Source organism: Oenanthe melanoleuca, chromosome 1, assembly GCF_029582105.1.
Source record: "Oenanthe melanoleuca isolate GR-GAL-2019-014 chromosome 1, OMel1.0, whole genome shotgun sequence".
Lineage (NCBI taxonomy): Eukaryota > Metazoa > Chordata > Aves > Passeriformes > Muscicapidae > Oenanthe > Oenanthe melanoleuca.
This window is the reverse complement of record NC_079333.1, coordinates 73,108,885-73,135,844: the sequence shown is the minus strand read 5'-3', so window position 1 is coordinate 73,135,844 and position 26,960 is coordinate 73,108,885. Positions and strand designations below refer to the sequence as shown.

Below are 26,960 nucleotides of genomic sequence, written 5' to 3'. Positions count from 1 at the left end.
CCAAAGTAGCTATACATGTAAAAATGTGACAGTGTAAGATTCATTCATGATTGCATTGCAAGTGCCTGTTCTAAAAAATATTTTTTTTTATGATATATTTCCAAGATTTAAATAGTACTGCTGAGCCACATTCCTGAAAACAGTAAAATAGAGCAAAATTTAAAAAAGGGAACAGTATTATGTTTTCAGTATTTGTTTTCAAATGTACAAGTTAAAATAGCTCTCTGCCCATTAGAACAGCTGCATAACAAGTCTTGCTGATCTATTTATAAGAAAGTGACAGCAAGCTCAAATTTCTTCTGCAAATATAGGTCCTGGAAGTCTCATTTCCTAACCATGCTTCTGTGAAAGATTCTAGAGCCATCTCAGTGTCAAGTTTTGTAAGACAGGCTGGACAATTAGCCTGAAGTGCCAGGGAGGAGGCAGAAACATCATGTATACAAGTATTTTTTAATACTAATGAGCTATAAAGACACAATTTTAACATACCTGTGGATCATCATCTTCTAGATCACTGAAGTCTGTCTGTGTCTTCAATAATAGCTGCATTACATCTGATGCATCCTGCATAAACTAGATACAGCAAACAACTATGTTTTTAAAGGCAAATTAAGATGCTATTTCTCAGAGACTTAAATGCTCACTTAAATTAAACTTTTTCAGACATCCACAGATAAAACTATATTAAGTTTCCTTTGAACTGCATACATTTTGCCCTTTATACTGCCTAAATGAGATGCCATGTCATTTCTCCTGAGACAAAAAAAACCCCAAAAAAACCTCAAAGGAAGAAAAGAAATTCTTATTTTCAACATTTTTCAGTGTGACAAGAATTACTTAAACTACAATAAGATTCTATCACAAATTGTGAACCTAAGCAGCAACACAGTCAGCTCAGAAATGGAAACAGAAAGACAAGCATAGCAATCAGCAACAATATGGCTGATTATAATATGGAATAAGTGATTATATTAATTTAGTGCTAATACCACAAAAAACAAAGGCATTTAAAAATATCTTTAGACCATTATTTAAAATCTAAGCTTACCTTTTCTTTCCCAACAGCAAGACCAATTAGACTGATGCATTCAATAGTCTTTCCTCGTAAAAGTCTTAATTCCTTCTGAACAGCATTTTCAACAATGTGTTTTAAGGAGGGCATAAATAAATCATAGTAGGGAACAAACTTCTCCTCTACTGTATCTGCAACTGATGCAATTGAAGTCACAACTTGCTCCAAAACCAGCTTAGTGCCTTTCTGTATCAACTTGGAAAGAGGAAGAATAAAGTGTTATATTTCTAAAGTACATATTTTACTTAAAAGCACGCCAAATGTAAAGATCTGTTCTTGCACATAAGCTAATTCTCATCAATTTAGACCAACATCAGAAGATGTATACTAGCTCATTTCTGAGGTCTTAGTTCAGCTATACTTATTCTGCCTACGTGACAAGGTTACCTTCCATCAAACAATTTGTTCAGTGTATTATACCTCTTGTAGTTTTATCACCATAATGGAATGAAGATGCTTCACTAGATTATCCAAATATGGAATAAGCAGTAACTTGGGACAATCTTCAGTGAAGTTTATGAGTGCTGCAGCGGCATGGGCTTGGACACGCTGGCTGCCTTGATCCTCCATGGTTTGTAGAAGAGCTCCTATCACCTGAAAAAGAAACACTCCTTTTCAGACAACAAGTTTCTGAAGGGGACACAATTCTACCACTTGTTCCCCTACTGCTCTACTACTTGCCTTCTCATGAAATTTCTTTTGAAACGCAGGTGCAAAGTCCGTTGCCATTTGTCCAACAGCGTTACAAGCGGCGTATCTTACTCTGGGATGCTGAAAAAGTATTTCCCTCAAACAGTTAACAAGCAGTTGTGAGAGCAGAAATTAAAACATTTTGAAATAATTGCTAGAACTATACTCACAGGATCCTGAAGGAATAGCAAAACGAAATCAACTATTTCATTTAAAATCCCCTCCATCTGTTGGTGGCAACCTTCTCCAATGGCAGAGAGTGCCATCAAGCCAGCGTGCCTGTACTTCCAGTTAGCTACACAAGAGTGAAAATGAAGTGTTACTCATTTTGGAAACTACCAAGAACCACAAAGTGAATCACCTTTTCTTTGCAGGGACTGGGGGACACAGGAGGAGGCAGAGTGAAGAACAGGAGATGGAAGGGAAGTTAATGCATCTACTTGATTTGTTAAATACTTTTCCATTTTCCTCATACATACTTCCAGAGATGCACAAAAAATTGAATGTCTAATCCAGGCCAAATCCAGACCTAGAAAAAAGAATTCTTAACTGCTGATACAAGTACGTACATAGTACTAATACCTGGAAACTGCATTTTAATTAAATGAGGTGACCAGGCAAACACCAGGACAGTATTTTTATTATTTTTATTTCCCTCTCCCCCTTCTTTTTTCTGGTTTAGTATCATCGGAAGAACCCATGCCTTCCTCAAGAAAAAGGTCCAATGACTCAAACAATATCTGAATCTAAAGCAAATAATTGATTGGTTCTAAACTTTTCAGCAGTCTTCTCAAGGCTGTAAGAACAGTAACATTCCACTTACAATGTAAACTTTCCCCATCTCCAAGTTCTATTAGTTTATTCTCAGGGTAGTGGATATTGTTGAAATTAATCTCTCATGCCGCTCTCTCTTTTTTTTTCAGCAACATGTGAGAAACTCCAATTTCTTTATTTATAAAAAAAAAAAATCTTTCTCTCTACTAGAAATCACTGGGATTACAGAAGAGAAAACCAAAGGAATAAACAGGTTTACCAAATGACCTGTGGGAAAGGCAATATTTCATTATTGCTAGAAACATATTATACTCGTGGAATGAAGAACATCACAGTTCAGAGCAGTAGAATCCTGACACTCAAGCTTCTGTCTGACCAGGATGCAATAAAGCATCATCTTGACAGAAGGTACAACAGAAAAGCAGCAGTTTATTTTGTTCTATTTCAGTTCATCAGATGTTCCTAGTTAAGCCTACACCTCGTGACTCCCACTGCATTACTGTCAGCATGTATTCCAAACTTGAAATTAATTAATCTACAAAGTGAAACACAATCTTCTTTGGACCATCTGGCCACTTAATTGAAACTCCAAAGTCTAAAATTATTGTTTCAATAAATATTTGTAAGAAAGAGGGGATGGGAGAAGAAGTTTGACTTCTGAGAGTACTGTCAATGTTTTAATCTAAGTGTCTTCATCTTTCCTTCCAAGCTCCTACCAGTGAGAGCTTTCAACCGAAACAACATCTTTTGCATTGCCCTTCTCCAGAGTATTAATGGTTATGGACAGCTCTGACCCACAAGAAAACAAACATTGGGCATGAATTGCATGACCTCCCCTTCACAGGAGTCAGGTCTTTCAGTGATTTAATTCCACACTTCTCTGAATGTATTACAAAATTAGCTAGTTACTAGCCTAGAAGCTACCAACACTGGGTCAGGTTAGTTCATTTCATTAATAAAACTTTCTTTATTAAGAAAAATCCCCTTTAATTCCAAACAGACTTTGCAAGTGGTCACACACAGCAGTTGCTACCTTGAGTCCTTGAGCAGCTCTCTGTTCCATATCCAAAATGCTAACCTAACAGTTTTTTCTGGACTGGGCTTTAAACCATGAAGGCAGAAATAGTACCCAGAACTTCTGTGTTTTCTTCTACTCCAAAGGCTCAAACCACAGGTCAAGTGAAAGAGCGTGAAAGCAATGCACAGCATTTTTTTCAATCATTGGCTGAGCAGGCATTACAGGTATTTTAAGAGGAAAAGAAGCATACTGAACAACTGCTAAGAATATATAGAAACACCTCATGAAATAAGTATTAAAATCAGCATACCAAATAGACAGACAGCCTACCAATGACCTCTGACAATCAAATTCCAGGGGGAAAAAGCCAACAAGTTTTCCTCTATGAACTGTAACGTGTTAAAATTTAACTTAAATGCAGCACTTCTGAAGAAGCAAAACCACTGAGCTACAGAAAACAGGTGGCACATTAGACAAACTTAAGGTACTGTGAGGGTCTTTTTAGGGATTTAGAGAGAATATTTTAAAATAGAAAAACCCCAAGTCTTCCCTTATTTTTATGTAATTCCCAGTGTTTAAAAAAATTTGCATTTTTTTAATGATGTCTCTGCTCAGCTGTCCATGTACCAGAACAAATGCTGTAATACATTCTATGTAAGTTTAATAAATCAGTCTAAGAGAAGGTATAAACTTTCAAGTTCACAGCTTTTACAGTTTTTGCTGCTGATATCAAAAGTGGAAATGTATAATAACATTTCAAGTAGTTAAACACGAAGACTTAAGAGGCATTGAAGTTCTTGGAAAGGACAGAATTGTTAAAAAATAATAAAAGAAAATGCAGTTACTTACGATTCTGAAGCATTTGCATAATATGTTCTTTAATCATAGGCAAGACAAGTTTCCCTCCAAGGCCACATGCCATCCTGTCCAGCGCACTCTCACCAGCCACTGCATTGCTAAATAACAATTACATAATTATCATTGCTTTGATATCTACAATAAAACAAGAAGTCCTACAGAGTGTTCTTCCCTGCAGTTCTAGTTTTCAAACTTTTGCCATCTGAAAACACAAGCCTATTTAAGTAAATAAATCATACACAAATCTGAAAATGCACAGACCAGTCACAAAATAGTTAGTTACTATTCACTGGAACATTTGTTATCTGCAGGCCATTGATTAAGTCTACTACCAAAGAAACTTGAGTCTTATTAGCACTAAGTCCGAAGGTACAGACTGAATTTCACAGCAGTTACGCACACCTAGAAAGCTTAAAGAGAATTTGCAATGAATGAAGCAATAATATTGGCCATCGTCTTTTTGTCACGAGAACAAAAACCAGTTCAGACTTGCTATAATTCAGGTGAACCAGCAGCATTCAAACTTTGGCACACACGAGACCTTTCTTGTATGGCTGTACTCAGTAGCATGGTCTCTTGCCAATGACTCAGGCAGAAAACATCCAAGTCCAGGTGAGACATTTGTAACTCTTGGCCAGTTACAGAACTTAAAATAGCCCAGCATTATCTGAGCAAATCTGTGGTTTGTTCCATCCAATGGAATTATTCCCTACAAAAAAGCAAGAAAGTTTCCAGGACACAGATAACTGCTGTTATAGTCTGGGTATGGCTGTCAGTGTAACTCAAGGTTATTACAGTCCATCCCAGACAACCATGATGATGAAAAAGCTGAGTAATGTTTCAGAAAGGGATCAATCTCTCCCTTTTCTAAAGTTTCAGTCAGCTGGGTCAGAAACAGGTCTTCAAATTATTATGCTAGAATCTCCAAGTCTCATTACAAACTCACACGTTGTGAAGAAATGTAATTGTGAAAAGATGTTGACAGCATTGTATTTGTTCCTCAGATTAGCCATGTTCAAATAAACAGACACATTACCAGCAAGACAAGAGAGCACGGGCACACAGGGTTAAACTGGAGAAAACTCACTAAAGTTAATAGCAGCTTTCATCTGAAATTCCATTCCTTGAGCTTTCTTCCCACCATTAATTCATATATTCAGTTTCAAGAAATAAAGACAGTTTATCTCAGAAAAATGACCACACATCTCCCTCTAATGTTCGCAAGGCCTTTGCCAAGAAAGTAGGAAGTTGGATTAATCTTTTCCTCCTTTAGAATTTCACTACTTTATGAAGCTGGAGCAACAAAAAACTGGAAATGCTAAAGTATTGACTGTTGCTTTTGTGTGGGCTGACTCATATCCCCCTTCATCAGACCTGAACACACCCTAACTAGGGCGCAGCCTGATGATCTTAGCCTGTTCCTGAGACTGCACAAAAAATTCAGTCTTCTTATGAAGCTACAAAGACTCAAGCACCAGGAGATGTTAGCATGCACATCAGCCACTGAGCTCTCCACAAAGGTGAGCTTCAATGGTGGGAAGCACATAGCAGCACTAGGAGTGACCCTGCTAGAAGAAAAACTGCCCTCACACACACAATCACCAAGATCAGCTCATATCCAGTAGTTTGTGTCTAAGCCTCAAGCTCTCCTATTACTTTGAAGGCCACAGGACCTCCTTCAGGATAAGGTTGTTGAGCATAACTTGTGTTCTGATTTGTGCTCACTCTACTTGTGACTTCTAACAAAGAAAAGGAAAATTTTCATTACAAAATCCATAGGTACCTAAGCTGCGTTTAGAAGAACAAAGTTACTCTGCTGACAATAAAGAGAAAATGACATGCCTCAAGTGCATGATTCAGCATACTTACTAAGATGCCTAAAGCAAGCCATCTGAATAAATTTCCACACCCTGAAAGGCTTGATAAGGATATGAACTTCAATATTCTATTCCCCCTTGAAATTTTACTGACTGAACAAGATTCAAATACTTAACAAACCTGAATGAAGTGGCGGTGTCTGACACCTTCATAGCAAAATTTCAGTACTGAGGAAACAGGTTAAAAGGGTATGGTCTACTATGTGAGGGAGAAAAGAAAGGACAGCTCACTTTCAATTTCATAATCAAAAGGAACTAAAAAGATTATTTCAAGTAAGGCAAAGATTAAACTGATTATTCCATAATTTCCTATACATCAGTTCTACAGCTGTCTTTACATACCTGCTATCTATTAGAAGTTGCTTTAGAGCTCAGGGTAAACGAACATCTCTTCTACTGTCTATTTGCCTGTGAAAATTTCTAAGAGTTCTGAGATAAATTGTCTCAAAACACTAATTACATCTGAGTCTGGATGAGCCAGGTATGCCAAAGAATTGTCTAGACTGGTAAATGAAAATCCATGCCTTTACAAAAGTGTGGAGATAGGTGTAGGAGGTAATTATTTCTGCTTTCTTCCACCTCACCCTAACAGCAGCTGGACAAGGGCAAATGTAACAGGATGCTGTACACAAACCACTATTTTAGTAAAAACTTGGAACAAGCTACAAAGCATGAAGGAATAAGCAAATCCAAATGACTGGACATCTTTAGATCTTTCTTGCCTAACACACAACAAGATAAGCTAGCCATACCAAGGAATGTAAAATAATAGCAAATTTTAGTGTTTCTGGATTAGGTGAAATCCAACAATAAATTCTGCCATGCATGATGACATCCTTCCAAAGTCGTCTTTTTGCCAAAACAATGCATTTTCAAGGGCATAGATAGAGAAAAATACAAAGACATTAGTTGTGGAGGATTAAACAGGTCAATATGCTTCAACTTGGCTTCCAGCTAACTTCAGGATTAGCCCTCAATTTAGAGGATTAGGAGACACTGACTTCTGAACTGGGCAGTATAAATGACAAAAAAACCAGAAGCTAAAGGCTTTGAAAAGCTACAACAGTAGAAAAGAGCAAACACAGGGACATGTAACTTGTCTAATTATAGCAAATATGAAAACTGAAATAATTTACTTCCTTGCTGAATACTACCTAAGTAACCTACATATAAACTACTTCATGACTGAAGGAAGAAAATTACAACAGTTATTTGAATAAAGAAAAAGCAATGCACTACAGTCATTTGCATTCTGCACTTTAAGTGCGCCTTTAGCCACAGCCTTGATAACACATTGAAACAACTGTTTTCATAATTACCTGTCAAAATCATCATCTGCAAGCTCATCTGCATTTGCCCAATCTTCATCTTCTTCCAAGTCAACCATCATTGCTAACATCTGAGGAACTGAAAAAAACAGTTTTAAACTCAGTCTGATCTCTTAAAATAGATACTCAAATAACAAGTATGTATTTCGAGTTTTCTCCTTTTAAAAATTTTGAAGAAAACCAGATTTTCTTCCAGCAGCAGATGGACAGGTCTGTCAAACTGCATCAGCCACTAATCCAGAATGCTCTGTGGCTCCAAACTGTCATGTCAGTGTTTGCTGCTACTAGCAAACAAGACTGAGAACAAACTCTAATCCAATTTGCTCTGGCCATCACTATATCTAGAACCTACAATATCTTGTTTCTTCTTAATGTTTTGCATGAATGTGTCTGCCAGTAAGTGTAATTTCACAAACAGTTTTTTAAAAAATGTAGAGCATACATAGAAATTTCAATATTGTCCCAACAAGGTCTCCAAATTTAATTACTGCCAAATATAGATGCTTACAAATAAGCACAAGCCCAGTTAAGCCAGCTTCTTATCAGAGCAATAAAACTCTCTGCAATCCTGTGAGTTCAAGAAGGGAGGTCTTAATCCAAGTGGATTCCTGAGCAGCTAACTGGCACACAGGACGGACACTCCTAAACCAGCACTGTGCTCAGTAAAACCAACGCAAGATGACAATTTTGCCTAAGTTCCAGTTCTAATTATGAGTATTAAGTGATTAAGTGATTTAGCAACTTCTCAGCTGAATGAAAACAAGAAAGCCATTTAAACTAAGACACAAAGCCAGAACAAAAGCAGTCATTTTTTTCTACTTTTTTATCATTTCTTGAATACAACTGCTTTACCAGTTCTGCAAAATAAATGTTGTTCTCCTTAATGATACACTAATAATCAGACTAATTTTACAATGAATTGCAAATGAAAAGCATTTCATTCTCATACGGTGCTTTATCTTAATAGAAGTATTTCATTCCTAAACTAGCAACCCAAATTAATAGGAATACATTCTAAAGAAGTAAGAGGTACTTCTCTTCAGAACAAATAAGAAGCTTGTAATGATGTGGTGTCAGCAAGTGTCAAGCATTAATGATTCCAACAAGCTACAGACTGGAGTAAAACAGAGTGTTCTGAAAATTTACAGACTTCACAATATGTTCTAAAGAACCTCTTCTAAAAAGAGCTATTCCACTAGCAAACAAAACTTCTCATCAATATTTTAAAACCAAGCAGATCCAGTTTATAACATTTTCTAAGAGAAGTTTTATGATTTTAGTGACATCTATACAACTTTCCTCAGGCTAAGCACACAGCAGAATTGTAGTATTTTTGAGCTGAGCAGACAGCAAAAGTTGCCTTTTATGCAAGTTTCAGAAAACAAGCAAGAATTTAGACAAACACAAGTGGGACAGGGAGGGAAAAGCAGGCTATACTGCTGTGCCAGTGCCCTGATCTAGTCAAAGAAAGGGTTTAAAAGGCAAAGAAACACCAAAGCAAACAGCATTGATGCTGGGGCTGCCCAGAAGACATTTATTTTTAGCATTTCAAATAATAGTGCATGATTTCAAAAGTGTCTCTTCAAAGACTTTACCATCTGCATGTTAAATAGACTAATTAGATTATTTCTATGTATTTGTACCAGCATCTGATTTTTTAATTCACAGCTTTAACTCACCATTGATGCTCAACATGCATGCTGAATTACTTCAGTCTTGACTTGCCAGCACCACAGAGTATCTGGCCTACATACCAAACTCCAAACGTAGAACTTCAGAACTAAATGCCATTTTTTTTGTTACAGTAAAATTTTCCAAAGCCAGCAGAAAAGCATGAAAGTACTGTTTTCCTTGGAAATATCTAATAAGAGTCCACTGTATTTTTATTCAAATTTTTGGTGCTGCATAGGCACAGATTAATTCATGAAGAGTCATAATAGGAAGGGGGTTACTCCATTAGGTGACACTGAATTGAGTTTTCTTAAGTTAGGAGCACCAGCAAACCCTCAGTTAGATGTGACTGACTGACAGCAAAGTCAATTTAATACTGTAAAGGACAACTGTTTCAACAAAGAAAATGAGAAAAATACTTACTGGCTTGTGCAATAATATTTGTATGCTTCCGCAGCATAGCAGCAGCAGTTTCTGACAAGGCCACAATTACTTCAAGTGCCAACTGACGCTGCATATTACTGAGACTGGTATCTGCAGACAACTACAACCCAAAAGATTAGAGTAAATGGTTAGAACAGATGTTTTGGGGTGGAAAAAGTGATTCTTAAAGCACTCCTAGCTTTACCTTCAGAGCTAGTTGCAAAGTTGCTTCTAAATGTGGTCGTAAATACTTAGGAACAGAATCTGCAATTTCTACAACAGATTTCAGAACAGAATCATCATTTTGGTAGCAGGAATCATTTAGAGCCTATAAAAAGATAAGATGGAGATAAGATAAATAAAAGTAAACAACATTATGAATAGGACCAGAATAATAGCAGGAATTGCATCAATTTTATTCTTGTTTCTCTGAACAGTCTCATTTAGTATTAGTAGCTAAGGAGCCAAAGCCTGAGACCACAAGAACTTACCAGAGTAAACTTTTTGTTAAAACTAATGCTTCTAACAATGAACTAGCTGATTCTAGCAGATACAAGCAGAATGAAGAAGATAAGAATCAAGGAGACAATTCTAAGAGAATGAAGTAACTTCATCACAAGATCAGCCTTGCAACCATAAGAAATGGAGAGACCATCAACCAGAACTAAGTGGCTGGGGATTGGGCCATCAGTGGCACATGTACAATTGAGAGACATGAATTGGGGTAGGGGTACCTCTCTGGAGGCACCAGCTCAAGCTGTAACCTGAGAACTAATGGAACACAATTAATTAGAAGCCTTCACTCCAACTTTCAGCAGGATCCCAGAGTCAGACCCTGCTATGGTGACCTGTGGGCATAAATCCATAACAGGAAACTATGCAGCGTCCAAAACTACAAGTTTTCTACAACTAAGTTATGGCTCAAAATGTTCAAATCTAACACTGCAGACAATCAGAAAGAATTAATTGCACATCAGAGGCTCCAACATGCAAAATCACTGAGTTCTGACAACAACGTCAAAATCCATTTAAGAGAAAGTAACTCTGCCCAAAAGAATGAAAATGAGCCTAACTCCTCTTCTGCCTGTTAAGTGAGAAAAGTTTTGAATAACTTATGCTTATAAACATCAGGAACCACAAGATTAAAGAGGTTTTTTCAGACATCCCTTGAGACCCACCAAATTAAACCAGACCTTTCAGCCTTCAGTCACAGACATGGAAAAGAGAAAAAGAAATCAAGCTTTTTGCAACTATCTTCCCTAACCCATATCCACATTCTGAAAAGTAATTTAAAACTTACTTTTAACTGATCAGGTTGATATTTTAGTGCCAAAACAGAACACTGTTACTCAATGGTGTAAGGATCTAGAAGTAAACAAAACTCCAAAGAAAAAAGTCTTTACATTCACTTCTGAGGTTTTGAAAATAATTTTCATTAGCAAAGTATTTTATTTCTTTCTAATGTTGAAACATTTTTTTGAAGTAAGGGAGTGATTTTTAATATTCAAGTCTAGACTTCAACATTTTTGATAATGGCATTTTTATAATCCACACTTTCAACACAGAAACAGTATCTTCTAGTACCAGAAATGTTCTGGAAAAATATGAAAAATAAAAATCTGTCATGGTTAAAGCCTTTTGGTCAAATAGCTACAACATCCTTTTGTTCTCTAAAACGACAGTGTAATATTTACTGGAGTTTTCTGCAAAATTGTATTTTATACCCATTGCAACTCTGACAATTTTTTAAAGCAAGACTGGTTTTCTGAAGAAAGCAGCTTAAAGTGAAAAGTGACCCCTAAAAGGTGGAAGCACGTTTCTGTAGTATCAAACAATGTCCAAGGAAGTCAGTGATGTTCTATCTGCTTTTACCTCCCTTTTCAAGAGAAAGCTTTGAGTAAAAGTTTCAACTATTAGTTTTGAAAGTCCAACTTCCAGCATAACCATTATAGATCTTGTGCTGAAAGGACTGATATGCCAAGTCAGAATTTTATTTTTAGCTTTTTTACCACGTCACTATTTCAACAAAATGAATTTCAACAGCAACAAAAAAAGCATCCAACTGTCTCCAAAGGTCACTCACCACTATTCTAACACATTCCTATTTATAAACTCAGATCTTCATATCCATCTTGTGTTACCACAGCCAGAAAATCTAGTTCTTCTTTAGTAAGTACTTTAAAAAGACAGATTTCATAGAACAGCTCTGCGCTGTATTTGCAAAAAACTTGAAAATGAGTGCCAAGTGCATGTGCTGCTACAGTGTCTAAGTAGTGCAATAGTAGCATTGAAAGTTACAGTACACAGAGTGGGCTATTAGCCTAAATCTAAAACCCACACACTATTTAAGTGCCACACTTAAAGGTATCAAGATAAAAGTCTGACCACCCCAAACTCTGCCTCACACCCACTAACACAATACTGTGTAGCCAAGGTCCTCTCAGAGAGTTACAACTTTTAAACAACAAAATTGTTATGACAGGGGCACAGACAGGGACTAACCACCAGAGACCTCAATATCAAAACACTTAACTTATACACACTATAGCCCATTTTAAAATTCAGATGACTTGAATAAATTCCTCTCCGTTTGCAATTAAGATCAAGCAGAATTCCATCAGTAGCAGATGCCATTAGACTTGGCAAAATTTTTCTTCAGCTTGCCACAAAGCACATGCAGTTTACAGCTCACACTGTCAACAGGAACCTGCTGTTCTGACTGTAGTGAGAAGTCTGTCTTCAATGTAAATTAAGCCTAATTTAAAATCACCAGAAGTTCACTTCCTGTGTTATCATACCAAACTTAGTTGCTTCCACTGTTTCTTGATATAGAAAGGGAAGTGTACTGTGAAATTGTTATCCTTCAGATCTCAAACCATTTCTGCCTCTGGTTTGGTTTACAATAGGCTTCTCTGCAAAAGTAAATAACCTTGCACTAGAATTTCAACTTTTGCTCAAATTCATCCATCCAAGAGATCTAATCCAGCCTCAAAAATTATATGAAGCTTAAAATGGCATTTTATTTACAATTTCCCAATTTATCAAACAATAATTTCTACAGACTCTTGTTCTCAGTCTGAGAATCTTTGTTCAGAATAATTCTACACTTTCCCCTAAAGTGAATGGATACAGGATATCACGAGGCCATGCATTCCCCAATTATGGATTACTTCAAATCTTGGGGCAGCCCATATTTAAACTATGTTTCAGTATCATGGTTGATTTAAAAGATGTATGATTTTGACCTATATACCTTACAAAGAATTTTAATTCATTTATCTCTGCAACACTGCATAAGTTGATCAGCACTGAGCTATTTTCCTTTAAACCCTATCAATTATCCTCTGTTTGCAAAATTCCGCATGTTTCATGTTCTTCTGGCGACTGCTGCCTGACTAAAAGGCTCAGTTAATTCAGGTCTCAGCAAAAATTTATGAATTTTCAGATCAATAAATTACATTTTGATATAGTCAATACAGATGGTAATGGCAGATTAAGTGTTACTTGTTTGATTTCTTACCTGCAAGATTCCAGGTAGCAAGTCTGCAAAATGTTTAAGAAGGGGAGCATTGAGCTCATTAGCAAGTACAAATGCAGCTGCAGCTCTAGCAGACAGAGTCTTAATCTAAAAGACATCATTGGAGAAATAAATGTGAGAGACCAGTATTGAAACATGCCTCTATTAGTTTTTAACATGAGATTTTAAATTTTACTTCAAATTAAGGTAAAGTGGTAATGAAGACCTTCAGCATCTATGTTGTCTACAATACAAAAACTTTATCATATGAGGTGGCAAGTAGTCCCTAGTTTTGCTTTTTGTTTTGGTGGTTTTCATTTAATGAAAGAAAAGAGGAAAAAACCCTATTGTTTTCAACTTCCAACAAAACTTCAAATGTGCATGCAAGTGTCAGTCTCATTTCTTAAGAAGTGTGATCTAAGTGTTTTTGACATGCTTCTTTAAAGGCATGACTTGTGGTACTTTAGAAAATGTTATTCAGTTGACTTTCAAAGGTCAGAAAAAGTAATCCATGGGGGAACAGCAAACTGAACCCATATATCACAGCAGGGTTTCCTATCCTTGCCCAGCATTTTCCACAAGACAAACATTTTCAAAGTACAATTCTGTGCACAAACCAATTAATCTGAAGCCTTCCAGAAAAGCAAGGCTTGCTAACACACCCTTAGAAAAAAACATGCACAAACAGTTCAAGGAGATGTCGTACATTCAGCATTTTGAGACATACCATGTACAGATACTGTACATAGAGACACAACAGACTAATACTGTTAAACACAAAGACCAGAAAGAGAATTTAACAAGGAGTTTCTGGCCCCTCAATGCTGCTGGCTAAAACTATCTTGCTTGGGGCCACTGAAACTGGTTTCTCCAAGCATAAGTAGGGAAGAATCCGGACCTAAGCAAGATAGATATGAGGAGCCAGTCAGCTTTAGGACCACAAGAGGGTCTGAGCCTTTGGTTTTGCAGCAGGGACAGTCAAAACTCCATATATGTACATCAGGTAATGTAATTTCAGGTAATGCAATTCTCTGATTGAAATCTAAAGGTTTAACCTTTATGTTTGAGATTATTGCACTGAGTTTCTATGCTCAGAACATACTAAATCCCAAAAGAACATAAAGGTCTTACTTGGGGATGCTCCTGATCTTGCATACACTGAACCAGCATTCTCTTAATGACGTCCAAATAGTGTTGCTGTTGATTCCCAAAAATCCCAGGAAAATTCCTAAGGATAAGATCAAAACATTAATAAAATTCACACAAGTGAAGGTTAAACTACTATTTCAAACATATCCATTATTTAAGTTACAGATTGCAACTGTATGTGTTTGAGTGAAGTAAGCCACAATACAAGAAAATAAATTAAACAAATATGATTCCTAGTTAATTACACTGTGACAGTTTTTCTTTTATTTTCAGACATGATTTGGCTATCCTACAAAAATGTAGCTTACCAGAAAATATGTAGAGCAGCCTCACGCAAGCCCACATTCTGAGAGCTGACAGAGTCAAATAAGAATTTCAGAACTTCTGGCCACTGGTTGTTGCCATCTTCATCTACATTAAACACAACAAAGTTTTGGGATAAGCAAACTTCAGAATGGTGAGATATCAGCTTTGCAGGAAAACCAGACATTTCTGACTCCCTGATCTGAAGATGTGCCTAAGTCAAACTGTAAAATATTGCGAAATGTTTAATCTAAAACTACTCCAGAACAGAATATGATCTCTGTTTACTGCTATATAGTAGCACTCAAAAAAAGAAACTGATGCAATGTTCAGCATAACTCATGACAATTTACACAAAACTGGATTTATAAACCTTAATACAATCTCACCTAAACTCGAGTAATTTAAAAAGCAGAGTTTAAGAATCTTATTTTTATCTGGTCAAGGGTAGTGTGAACAAATATTAGGTTCTATTACAAGCCATGGAATCAGTTAGCACACCATGTGCAAATGCCTAAGCAGGATTAGAGAACAAGAGATACAAAAACAACTACTATCAATAGATAAATATTTTAAATACAACTACTATCAATACATAAATATTTTACTATATTATTAACTTATATAAATAAAGTACCTATTAAATTCCTGGCCAATTCAGCAACTATGTCACATATTTTCTTTCTCGTAGCGGACTGCATTTCTAACTGGATAAAGAGCAGCAATTCACTCTTGACTGATGTTTGATCCTCAGGTGACAGGGCTGGATAGACTTCTTCAAATGCAGATGACAACAGGCGGCGCAGAAGGACAGCTGCCATCTGCCGAGCCTGTGGAAGGAGGAGTGTGTGTGTGTTAAAGTCTTTGATATGATAATCATGCTCCTACAAGGAAACATCAACATCATGCTTCCAAATGACACTTCCATTGTGTAGACCTCTTTGGTGAATGAAATACTTCTCAAGCAACAGATGACAATTATGATAGTAAAAAAAAACAAACCATAGTATAGAAACATCAGTTTACAACCATGCTTCTGACAATTACAGCCCTTCAAAAAAACAAACCACAGTATTGAGGTATTCAGGTTTTTTTCTACAGCTGAACCTTAGACATACTTTGTGTCAAGTTAAGAACATAGCTGTGTTATTGAAAGATCTTTAAAGTATGAATTCTTTCTATTTTAAATTAATTATAATCCAGATATGTTTTTCTGGATTAAAAAGTGACATATTAGGGCAACTTTCTCAGATACTTAATCTGTAAATCCTCCACTTTTTCAAACAACTAAACTTCAAACTAAAGGTTCAGGAACCTACAGTTAGAATCTGGCAAATAAAACTCCTCTCTGAACAATAAAAAAGCCACATACACAAAAAGAAAATGCAAATCCAAGTCAAAACAAAGCTTTCAGTGTTTTGCAGACCTATGATGAAACTTTTTTCTTTATACTTGAACTCAAGAATAGGAACCTCAATGTCACATATTGCAATCTTGTTTCTGGTATGTGTACACCTATTTTACAACAGTATCATTTACATATCCGTATTTATTTACAAACGTACAAGAACTAGAAGCAAAAACATGGCTAGGTAAATTAAAATTGATAGAGCAACACATGCAGTAAAGGCAAAAAGACACACGAAGCTCTCTGAATAATTTAAAATGTTCACCAACTGGTGTTTTAGGACACATAATAACTAAAAATCACCATCCAAACTTCTAAAGTTTAACACATGTAACAAAACCTTATGTGTGTTAACTTCTCACAAAAAAAAAATCCAAACTCAATTTTTTAAGATATTCTTATTTAATGGGCACTTGAATTACAAACAGTTTCATTTATAAGTCTTTGAAATTCAAAACTGTTCAATGAGCAGCAAAAATAACCAACTCAAATTTCTCAATATTTCTATGGCACAACCTACAGATGTTAAACACAAACTATTGGAAAGTGCTAACTTCTAACACACCCTGTAAATATCAGGTATTGCTAGAACATCACCCAAGATACTATTAGGTTCTGCAGTCTCCAGACTCATTGTGTCTTGTTCTAATCTACCCAGCTCTCTTCTGTACAGCTACAGAGTAGTGCACACAAAGAGTCTCTGTACCAGCAGAAGGAAAGAAGTAGAACTGGAACCAACTCTTTACAATTCCTTACTTCCTTTCACCATCTCCAATGTGGACTAAGGCCACCAAATATGTAGGATTAGTTCTTCCCTAGCAGATGTAAGGAAGGCAGCAGGGAACAGTCACAGTGCCCACCTGTGCTGTAGTTCCCATCAGAAGCCAAGATTCTCTAGCAACAGGCTGTCATGTAGGAAACGTGAGTTCAGAGGGACATTCTTCCCTCACTGCCTGTGGGAATCTCACTAACAATGCATCCTATCCCTTGGAGCACCAATATTGGGAAAGATCAAATTTTTCCTCATTAGTATGGTAAGCTTATGTACAAATGCCTTGAGAAGGAAGCAAGTTCACTGGGACTAAACGCGACACAAACTCTGGTGTTATGTCTTCCCTAACTCCAGGCATCGTGTTTCAGTGCATATTTCCTGACATCTGATAATGACTGAACTCACATTATATTATATTCTTTCATGAAGTAATAACAGGTGGACAGACAGGGAATAGAGGTGGAAACTACATGCTTTATGAAAACAAGGATAAGAATTTCCAACTCTGAAGAATTTAAAATATTAGGAGACTGATAAGCAGACTGATTGCAAAGTAAAAACATAAGTAGTAAGGCATACAAGAAGACACAAGATCAGCACTACATGAATTATCTCCTGGTTATAGTTACTAACTTAGGAAAAAAACAATTCCCAAAATCCTTAAAGAAAATTCAATTTTTTTAAGGAGTGACAAATGAACAAATGACTTCTAATAATAAAAGAATGGCATATTTTCCTCAGCAGATATTCATTTACATATGAAAACTATCATTGTCATTTTAATTATGACAAACATGGCTGAATTAATGGCAGCTCCAGGGCTGTTTCTTCTACTCTAACAAAGAATATATGTATTTTTCACACACCCCAAAGGTTTTGTTATGCCTAAGTCTTTCAAGATATGTACTAAAAACAAACATTTTAAAATCCTGCAATTTAGTGACAATAGCTTTTAATGAGGAGGGGAACAATATAAAGCGTACACCCTCAAAGAAGGGATTCCAACTACCAATGAAGCATAAAGAGAACATATTTTTTCCCAGCATTGGGTACATTGGGTCTTTTACATGTCTAAATTACTGAGATGCTCACAAACAACTGAAGTGTTAAAGGTTATTAACACAAAAAGTAGTCATAATACCCAAATTTCAACATACTGCTTCTGATTTCTAGAATTTACAGGATGTTAAAAATGTTTTCATTTCAAAATCAATTTGCTGAGCAGGGCAGAATTATGAACAACAATCTGGGACATCATGCTCTCCACTGTTATTCAGAGCATTCATGTAACTCTACGTATTTTATAAGGTCTGACTATCTTGTCACACTGAATTTTACTTTTATTTTATTGTTCCTTTCAAGTCCTCAAGGAGGAAAACATGCAGGGATGGAAGCAAAGGACATTTAGCACATGGTCCAAAGCTGGACTTGCACAGTGTCATTCAGAGACCTAGTCCTATGTGGAATTCAAAGCGCCCAAGGTCCACAGACAACTCAAAGGCAGAACTGTGATGCATCCTTGGGCTGCCTTCCTTCCCAAAGGCTGAACAACAGCAGCCATCAACTGAGAAATGCATCCCTTCATGTGACAATATGGACAGAGGTCAGGGAGAGGTCAGGGCCCCCCAAGAAGGCGCTGAGTCCAGCAGAAACAGTTTTACAGAGCATTTGTTATTTTACCAGTCATCTGTAAATTAGGACACAATCAAAACCTGCCAATCCAGAGTTAACCAAGAAACAACAGATGCAGGACAAAATGCAGAACTTCTGCTCCTCTCAAAGATTTACATGTAAATCAGAACTACGAAGTAACAGCCTAAAGTATCTAAGACAAGTCCTAGGAATAACATGAATCAAATAAACTGTAGATATATATCACCTTTCTGTACAGCCCTTTAAAATGCAGCTGCATAGGAATTAGAGTGCTAGCTTCATAACAGTGAGACTACAATGCAGGAAGTAAGGACAAGCCCCTCCTCAGTCTGAGGTGCACAAACTTGCACATCACCTGGCACAGAAATGTTCTAACTGCTAAGTCAGACGCTTTCCTCCACTTCTGTGAAGAGTGTTACTTTGCTATTAGGAAGGTATGAAATAAGAATTGAGGAAACAGGTGAATATCTCCACAGTTTAGGAATCTAGTTAGGAGAAAACCTGTTACACAGTTATTTAAAGGAGTTATTCCAAACCTAGCTTAATGGTGTTTTCTGTGTCAAATGCAAGGGGTATTGCTGGGAGCACAACCTGCATCCCTGTTTCTCCATTTAAATGCTGAAAGTAGTGGGTAGCAGAGGCAGGATTTCCCCATCTGCTGTCTGAATAGTCCCACAAATATTATACTCTCTACTGCATAGACATTCAACTCATGCAAACAGGATGGGGTATTTTCTTCAGTTTTCCTGCAAGGATGTAAAGCAATACAGAGGCTTCAAGATGAAGAGGGATCTGAACCCAGCTTTCACAGAGCCTGGACAAGGCATGTTTAAAGTTCTGGAGCTCCTTCTAGCACCCTGTGTTTGGTGGCGCTGGTACATTCAAAGTGCTCAGAGGACACATGCCAGGCTCAAAGCTCTATCCACATGCAATATTCTCCTCAGAATTTGCATCTCTATAAAACATGCAGAAACTACCTGTTGATACCAGCACCATATTAAACATGCGCAGAATGCTTCCCAGCATGTTTATATGCAGTGTTTAGATTGAGCATGGGGATTACTTCACTTAGGCTCTAATTAGGCTACTAAGTAGTTGGATTTACAGGGAAGAGGTTGTAAGTTTTATTAATCAGGATTTTTCAAGCCCAGCACTAATGCTTACTTATGTTGAGAGCTAACATTTAAACCTTTCTTTGATTAATCCATTGGTGGAGTTAAATGTCAAGTTATTCTAAAAACATTAGCCTTTGATGACTTTAGCAAGAGTAACTTCTATAGGTGAGAAGATTTTTTTTTGTACTTTACAAGCTGGAATCCAAGTCATTGGCAAGATTCCTAAGTTTTACACTGTGCTATTTGCTTAGCTGATGTAAAGGGAATAAAATCAGCAAACACGTGAAACGAGTATTTATTTACTTTATTTACTTATTTACTTAGCAGTAACACTGCTCTACAGTTTTCTGTCATTTGGAACATCTCAAAGGAGCAGAAAGGAAAACTAGACACCTCTTATGCAATCAGTTGCTAGTATAATATTGAAGGAGTTTGTCAGAAGAACACAACATTGTAGATCGATAAGCATCAGTGTGGGCAAACTGATACTTTCTCAGCATTGAATCCAGTCTGACAGATGAGATTGCTATCTACAGAGAAACAGCACACTTATGCTTTTATAATATGGTTCAGAAATTGTTTAAGTGACTTAAAAATTTGTAATATCTTGAAAGTTTAGTAGTTCTTTGCTCTGCAAATCCAAGTGAATAATAGTTTTACCAGTAAGTACTTTAACTGATCGCTAAAGGCTTACAAAACTAAGGAGTAACTAAAAGGCAACCTTACTTTATGCCCAGATTAAAAAATATGTGTAATATTCAGACTACTCTCCACTCATTCCATAATATTGATAGATGACTTAAGAAGCACTGTTAATTTCAGACAACACACAACTTTAATATGTTTAGGCACAGGACCCCAAGTAGAAACCACTTCTCAACTGTAAATTCAAGAAATGTGACAGTAAGTCACATATTAGTTACACATTTAATGGAAAATAACACTCATTAAGCAAAGCACACAACAGAAAACAATGGAGATCCAAGCAGTTGCTTATGAAAAACTATTTCTGAAACTAAATATCCTGCACCAAAAAGTCTCAGCTAGTGAATTAGGCGTGCAACAAACAAGATGAGAAGATGAGTGACCCCTCTACAAATGTGCAGTAAATTAAGATGCTTCAGTTAACATCAAACTTGCTCATTCATCCCAGAATGATCAGCACTGATTTCTCCCTTCCCCTTCTCTTCTCCAGTCCCCTTGAAAACCTGCACAAATCCAGGGTTAGTGAGCCATACCTCCTCGGCAGTAGCATTGTTTCTGATTGCCTGCAGGAGGTAAGTGATCTTTGACGGGCCCGGAATAGTCTCGTAGGTCTCCTGCATAAAAAGAGATGCAGCTTATTGTAAACATTTATTGGAAAGCATGTGTTAAGCATTAATATGCATTGACTTTCCTTTTAAAACTACATCAGTATCCATCCAATTAAAAAAAAAAAAAACAGAGTAGAAAAAAAAATTAAGCTTATCAAAATAAAGATGCATTACCTATTCTAAAATTATGAGTAAAATCTTAGTTATCTAGAAAGATGTCCCATATTGGAATGATCTACATATGAATGACTGGCCACTTAGAAGATTAGCTACAAAATATAAATAGAACATAAATTCATAGAAATACAACATACACCAAACACGTCCTACTGGGAATCCATCATAGCTTTTATCATATCAAAGGATTAAGAACTTTGGAAGCCCTGAGACCAAGTTGTGACCAACAGGTTAATAATCACAGACAAATCTATGGTCCAAATATTGGGATCAGTTCTGGTTTTGAACCTCTTTAAAACTTTTACGAAGTTATGTGGCAGCCACATGTCTCAACTACACATTCTGAATAATGTCTTATTTTTAAATTCCTGCCTGAATTTCAGAAAGAAAGGCTATTTAGTCTCCTTCTTCGGAAAACCCTCTTAACAAAATGAAAAGTTTAATAAGAAGTTCAGTTACATTGTCTTACATGCTTCTGGCAAGCATTTTACACACGTCTCCTTTTTAAATTACATTGTTACTCAGAAGCTAAAGTGAAAACACAGCAAAACAACTTTTGTTATCCAAAACATGTTACATGAGAGCATTTTGAAACAAAATGTGGTTTGTTTTTTTTTTTAATATACTAAACCTATGTGGGTAGGAGCAGGAGAATCACAAGCTAAATAGCAACCCCTCATAACATTCAGAAATAGTTCTATACTTAGTAACTCTAGAGTTACTTTTTGAGGGCAATCTTGATGATGAATTACTTCTCCCTTTCCAAACAATCACTATCCAGTCCTGAACTCAAGGAATGAGCCTATTCTGTAAAGCTCAGGTTCATTTCTATCAGTTCTCTGCCTGCCTACTTCCCATTTCCAACACTGCAGTAGCTTCTTCCAATACTCTTAACAAACTCTTACACACCTTGACAGGATACCTGCTACTGTCAATTAAGCAGTTCTGCATTTAATATTAGAAATAATCTTCCTCCCTTTCTGTACCTGTTTCCTAGTAGGCCTTCTTCACAAAGTCAATCCTCATTTCATATTCTCTCTAGTTGCCAGCACTCACATTCAATGAGACTCTGAATCCCCAATGAATCCCTGCATTTAATCTAATCATTGCATGGAGACTGCGAAATTAAATGAGGTTTAGGGTCAGAACAGAAAGTCTTCTCAGGTTAACCTCTTCCATGAATGTATATATTTATATTGCACTATTATCTACAAATCCAAAAACTAATACAGAAACACGATGGTTCCCTAAACCCAGGCCCAGCACAGACTTGAAGTTATGCTTTCACAGACAGCTGAAGCACAGTAAAAGCAGTTTCCCTCATGTCAATTCTGATAACCATAAAATTCTATTTTGAGTTGTTTATTTAACTCACTAAAAATGGCAGCAACCTAAGCACTTGTTCAATGGTATAACTCTATCAATTCAGTAAACTGGATTCAGAGGATGCTAAAGCAAAGGGGCACAAGGAATACATGGCCAAACTCAGAACCTCCCCTCTGAGCTGGTAGGAAACTTCTTTGCTGGCCCTACTCAAATTACTACCAGTCTTGTCTATGTACCTGGATCCTGCTACATCTTACTGTAGTCTCTAAGTTTACAATTAGTTCCCCAGTTATCTTATACAGAAGTACAAATTTCTCACACACTATGACCAACTTTCATAACACATGCAAGAAAGTATCTATTGTCCACACTTATTACTAATGTTCTCCCAAACCGGAGAAATGCACTTTAAAAAAGATCATAAAATCACCAAAACTAAGTAAATAGAAGTATCTCTATTAGAAGACAGACATACAAGTAAGAGGAAGACAGGTTTTACAGTCAACAGACAACATTCCAGGATGAATGGTAAAATAAACCAACCAGATTTCAGCCAACTAGTCAGGCTAAGCTATGAGCATGCTAGCTTCTACACATAATAATGTTTTGGATTGGAAGAGACATTAAAGACCATCAGGTTCCAAACCCCCTGCCATAAGCAGGGATACCTTCCACTACACCAGGTTACTCAAAGCCCCAGCCAACCTAGACTTAAATACTTTCAAGAATGGGATATTACAGCTTCTCTAAGCAGCCTGTTCCAGCACCTCAAGACCCTCCCAGTAAGGAACTAATTCCATATATCTATCTAAACCTGCCTTCCCTAAGTTTAAAGCCATTGCCCCTTGTCCTATCACTCCATGCCCTTGTAAAAGTCCCTCTCCACCTTTCTTGCAGGTCCCCTTCAGGTACTCAAAGGCTGCTTTAACGTCTCCAGTCTTCATAACCCCAACTGTCTCAGCCTGTCTTTCACAGGAGAGCTGTTTAGTCCCTCTGACCATCTTTGTGACCCTCCTCTGGACCCACTCCAACAGGTCCACGTCCTTCTTGTGTTAGGGGCCACAGAGGTGGACACAGGTACTCCAGTGGGGTCTCACAAGAGCAGACTATACACATATAAATCCATACACATCCACTGTGTTTGGAGTCATCAGGCTTTCTTCCTCATCCTTTTTTTCAACAGCTTTTATTACAATCCTCCCAAACAGGATATGACTCTACATCTCCATCAAGTTCAGTCTTCAACTGAACACTCCTCATTCCCATTTCAAAGAACCTGAGTCTGCTTAGCTCTCTGTCTATCCATTTCTCATTCTGACCGGTTTTCACTGGATACAAATGAAAACCTGGTATTCAATCTACCTGCAGTTATTTGAATCCTTTATGTATTCAATATTACCTTCCAACAGTAAGCACACTTTGAAGAACTGACTGGACTATGCCAATGTTTAAAACCATGTATGAGTCCTGTATGATTTCAGGAAGCAAATATTTTAAAGGCTATGTAATACTTTTACCCAAAAAAATCTTACTTCAAGAAACAGACAACTTAAGTCAGTGTAGCTATACTGTAGAGAGACAGATTTATGTTTCTAGGTGAAAGTTCATTAACCCACCATGAAGACTAAAGGGGGGTTCTTCTTTCACCATGCATGGTGAAAAAATGAGAGACAACAGGCATAAATTGAAAAAAGGAGGTTCAGAGTGGTAGAGGTCCAGATCTCTCTATCCTAATGAGCACAAATCAAGCAGGAGTGAGTAACTCAAAGAGCTTGTGCAGCCTTAGAAGTTTTCAAGTCAGCAGGACAAAGCCCCGAGTGACCTGATCTGACCTGATAGCTGACACTGCTTTGAGCATGACAGACCCCCTGAGGACCCTTCCACTCTGAATGATCCTAAACCGTAAAAGCATTTGCAACACACCTTGGAAATCTTCAGAAACTAATGCCAAATTCAGTGCAGTTAAATAAGTGAAAAGAGATACTATTCCTTATAAGAAACTAACAGACTTAAAAAGCTTGATGCCTATCACACCAGTTAGGGTTTTTTATTCGGATTGACCACAGTGGATATGTATCCAAGAAAATTAAAACGAATGCCAACTCAGTTTCAAGCAGATTTCTGATAAAATATGCCAGTTTTAAGAATCTAAGATTTAGAGCTCTTATCCAATGTTTTATTTCATAGGCATTGTGACACAGCTGAACAATGAATTTGTTTTGTTACAATCCAATAAAGTTTAAAAATTTTATAAATTATTTTAGCTTATATGTAGGCAGTGGAGAAGAGCAAGAAATTCAGCTCCCAGGGAACAGCCTCCATTGCAATCCTATGTTCAGGAATGTGAGAATAATTCTTGCTGACTCTAGAAAGTGCAGTTACCAAAACCGAACTTCACCAGCTTTCTAAAAAATGTATGTCTTCCCTCCTTCTCACTCTGGATTCACATTTGAGGAATTTTCACTGCAGCATCACGAATAATGCTTTTTATTCTTCACCAAACAATGCGCTGAACTCTGCTGACCGCTGGAGTGATGAGAGCGATAAAAGACCCGATGCAGCCATGCAGCGGGAATTCATGCTAAACCTAGACGCCGGTATTTAATTCAACGGGAGAGATTCCCCACCAGGCTTGACAATGGAGCCTTAAGCATGACAGAGAGAAAGAATTAACGTGGCTTAGCCGCCACAAAGAATTTCAGCTGAAACAACACGTCTGAAAACTTTTTGCTGATAACAAGAGAAACTCAGCATATTGAAAACACTTCTTTTGGGTGAAATACTTCTTAGCTGACGAAACACTTGAATACACACGGGGCCGTTCCGAAAAGTTGAAAGACCAAACTACTGTGCGGCAAACAGAGAAGGACCTCGGTCCCGCTCCTGCCGGCCGGGCTGGGGCGGGGGCCCGGAGCCCCAGCGAGGGCCGTTTGGGAGCGCACACACGAGCGCTCCCATCGCGCCAGGCACCCGCTCCGACCTCCTCCGGGAACCGCCTCCGCTCCCGAGCCGGCCGCGCCACCCGCCGCCACCGGCTTGCGCCCCCCTGCGCGGCGGGGCCGCGGCCGCGCTCCGTCACGGCGGGCGGCTCAGGCGGAGCCGGCCACGGGCAACGGGGACAAGCGGGCCCTGGGGACGGCGCCTCACGGGCCGCGCGGGGGGCGGTCTCGAGGCGGGCGAGGGGCGAGCGGTGCCGGGCGCGCCGGGGCGGGTGCCGAGGGGAGTAACGGGACCCTCCGCGCCCTCACGGGCCGAGGGCCGGCGCGGGCCCCGCGACCGCCAGGCAAAACGGCCGCCACCGCCCGGCCGCGCCGCCCCGGCCGGGGGAAGGCCCGGGCCGCCCTGGTGGCAGCTGTGCCGCTGCTCACACGTGGGGCTCGGCCGGCCCCGCCGCCTCCCTGCCCCCCTCCCTTCCTTCCTCCCTCCCGCCCTCCGGCGAGGCCCGGCGGGTCTGACAGGCCGGCTCGGCGGCCGCTGACGCGGCGGCCCCGTTACCTCGGCCTGCTTGCGGATCGCATTGTCCGGGCTGAGCAGGTTGCCGAGGAGGGCGTAGAACTGCTCCTGCTCCGTCGCCGCCATTGCTGCGAGAGGGAAGGAGAGGGAGGAAGGGGGAGAGCCGGCCGCGCCGCCGGCAGGGGAACAAGGGGCGGGGCCGCAACGCCAGCCACGCTCCCATTGGCCGCGCGAAAGGAGCCTCGCCCCCGATTGGCCCTGCCTCCCTTGACGTATCGGCGGCTCGGGGTGAGGCGGGGAGCGGGGAGCGGCGGCTCAACCGACCCTCAATGGGGGTTTGTCTCCTCGCGTGTCATTGGTGCGCAGCCGCACTGGGGGCGGGAGGCAGAGGCGGCGCAGGGCTCTGATTGGCGGGCGCGGCGGCGGGCGCGGCGGAATTGGCCGGAGCCGCGGTCGGGCGGTGCGGCAGGGAGGGGTCGCGCCGGGACGCGGCGCTGGGGCCGGGCCAGGGGAAGGGGGAGGGCGGGACGGGGAGGGACGGAAAGCGCGGGAGATGGCGGGGCGGTGTCTCGGCGGTGCCTCCGGGCGCTCGGTGCCGCCGCGCTGCTGTCCCGCCGCGGGGAATCAGTGAGTCACAGTACGGCACAGGCTGGCAGGGACCTCGGGGATATCTGGTCCGAGCTCTCTGCTCAGGCAGGGTCATCCTAGAGCACACGGCACAGCATTGCATGGAGACAGCTGTTGAATGTTTCCAGTGACGGACAATTCGCAGCCTCTCTGGGCACTCTGTTCCAGTGCTCTGTCACTCGCACAGAAAGAAGTTCACCGTCACGCTCAGGTGGAACTTTCTGTGCATCGGTCTCTGCCCACTGTCTCCTGTTCATTGCTCAGCACCACCGAGCACAGCCTGGCTCCAGCATCTTGGCACTCTCCTTTCAGATACTGATACACATTGATGAGATCCTCTCTCAGCCGTGTCCCCTCGAGACCAAGCAGGCACAGCTCCCTCAGCCTTTCCTTGTAAGAGCGTTGCTCCAGTCGTCTCCTCCCCCTCTGCTGGACC

General features: G+C 39.2%; 1 protein-coding gene across 1 annotated transcript in view; it reads right to left on the bottom strand.

Moving 5' to 3' along the window:
- IPO5 (importin 5) overlaps positions 1-26,251 on the bottom strand; it is a 40,940-nt gene extending 14,689 nt beyond the window's left edge. Inside the window, exons 1-15 of the mRNA XM_056497876.1 lie at positions 25,940-26,251; positions 20,867-20,947; positions 15,318-15,510; positions 14,686-14,788; positions 14,360-14,456; positions 13,232-13,336; positions 9,917-10,039; positions 9,712-9,832; positions 7,609-7,696; positions 4,404-4,510; positions 1,933-2,057; positions 1,754-1,843; positions 1,493-1,666; positions 1,049-1,267; positions 490-573 (exon numbers count right to left, since the gene is read on the bottom strand). Of these exons, the coding sequence (XP_056353851.1) occupies positions 490-573; positions 1,049-1,267; positions 1,493-1,666; positions 1,754-1,843; positions 1,933-2,057; positions 4,404-4,510; positions 7,609-7,696; positions 9,712-9,832; positions 9,917-10,039; positions 13,232-13,336; positions 14,360-14,456; positions 14,686-14,788; positions 15,318-15,510; positions 20,867-20,947; positions 25,940-26,023 (1,794 nt within the window). The 5' untranslated portion in view covers positions 26,024-26,251. The remainder of the gene's footprint in view (positions 1-489; positions 574-1,048; positions 1,268-1,492; positions 1,667-1,753; positions 1,844-1,932; positions 2,058-4,403; positions 4,511-7,608; positions 7,697-9,711; positions 9,833-9,916; positions 10,040-13,231; positions 13,337-14,359; positions 14,457-14,685; positions 14,789-15,317; positions 15,511-20,866; positions 20,948-25,939) is intronic.
- Positions 26,252-26,960: the final 709 nt, after the last annotated feature.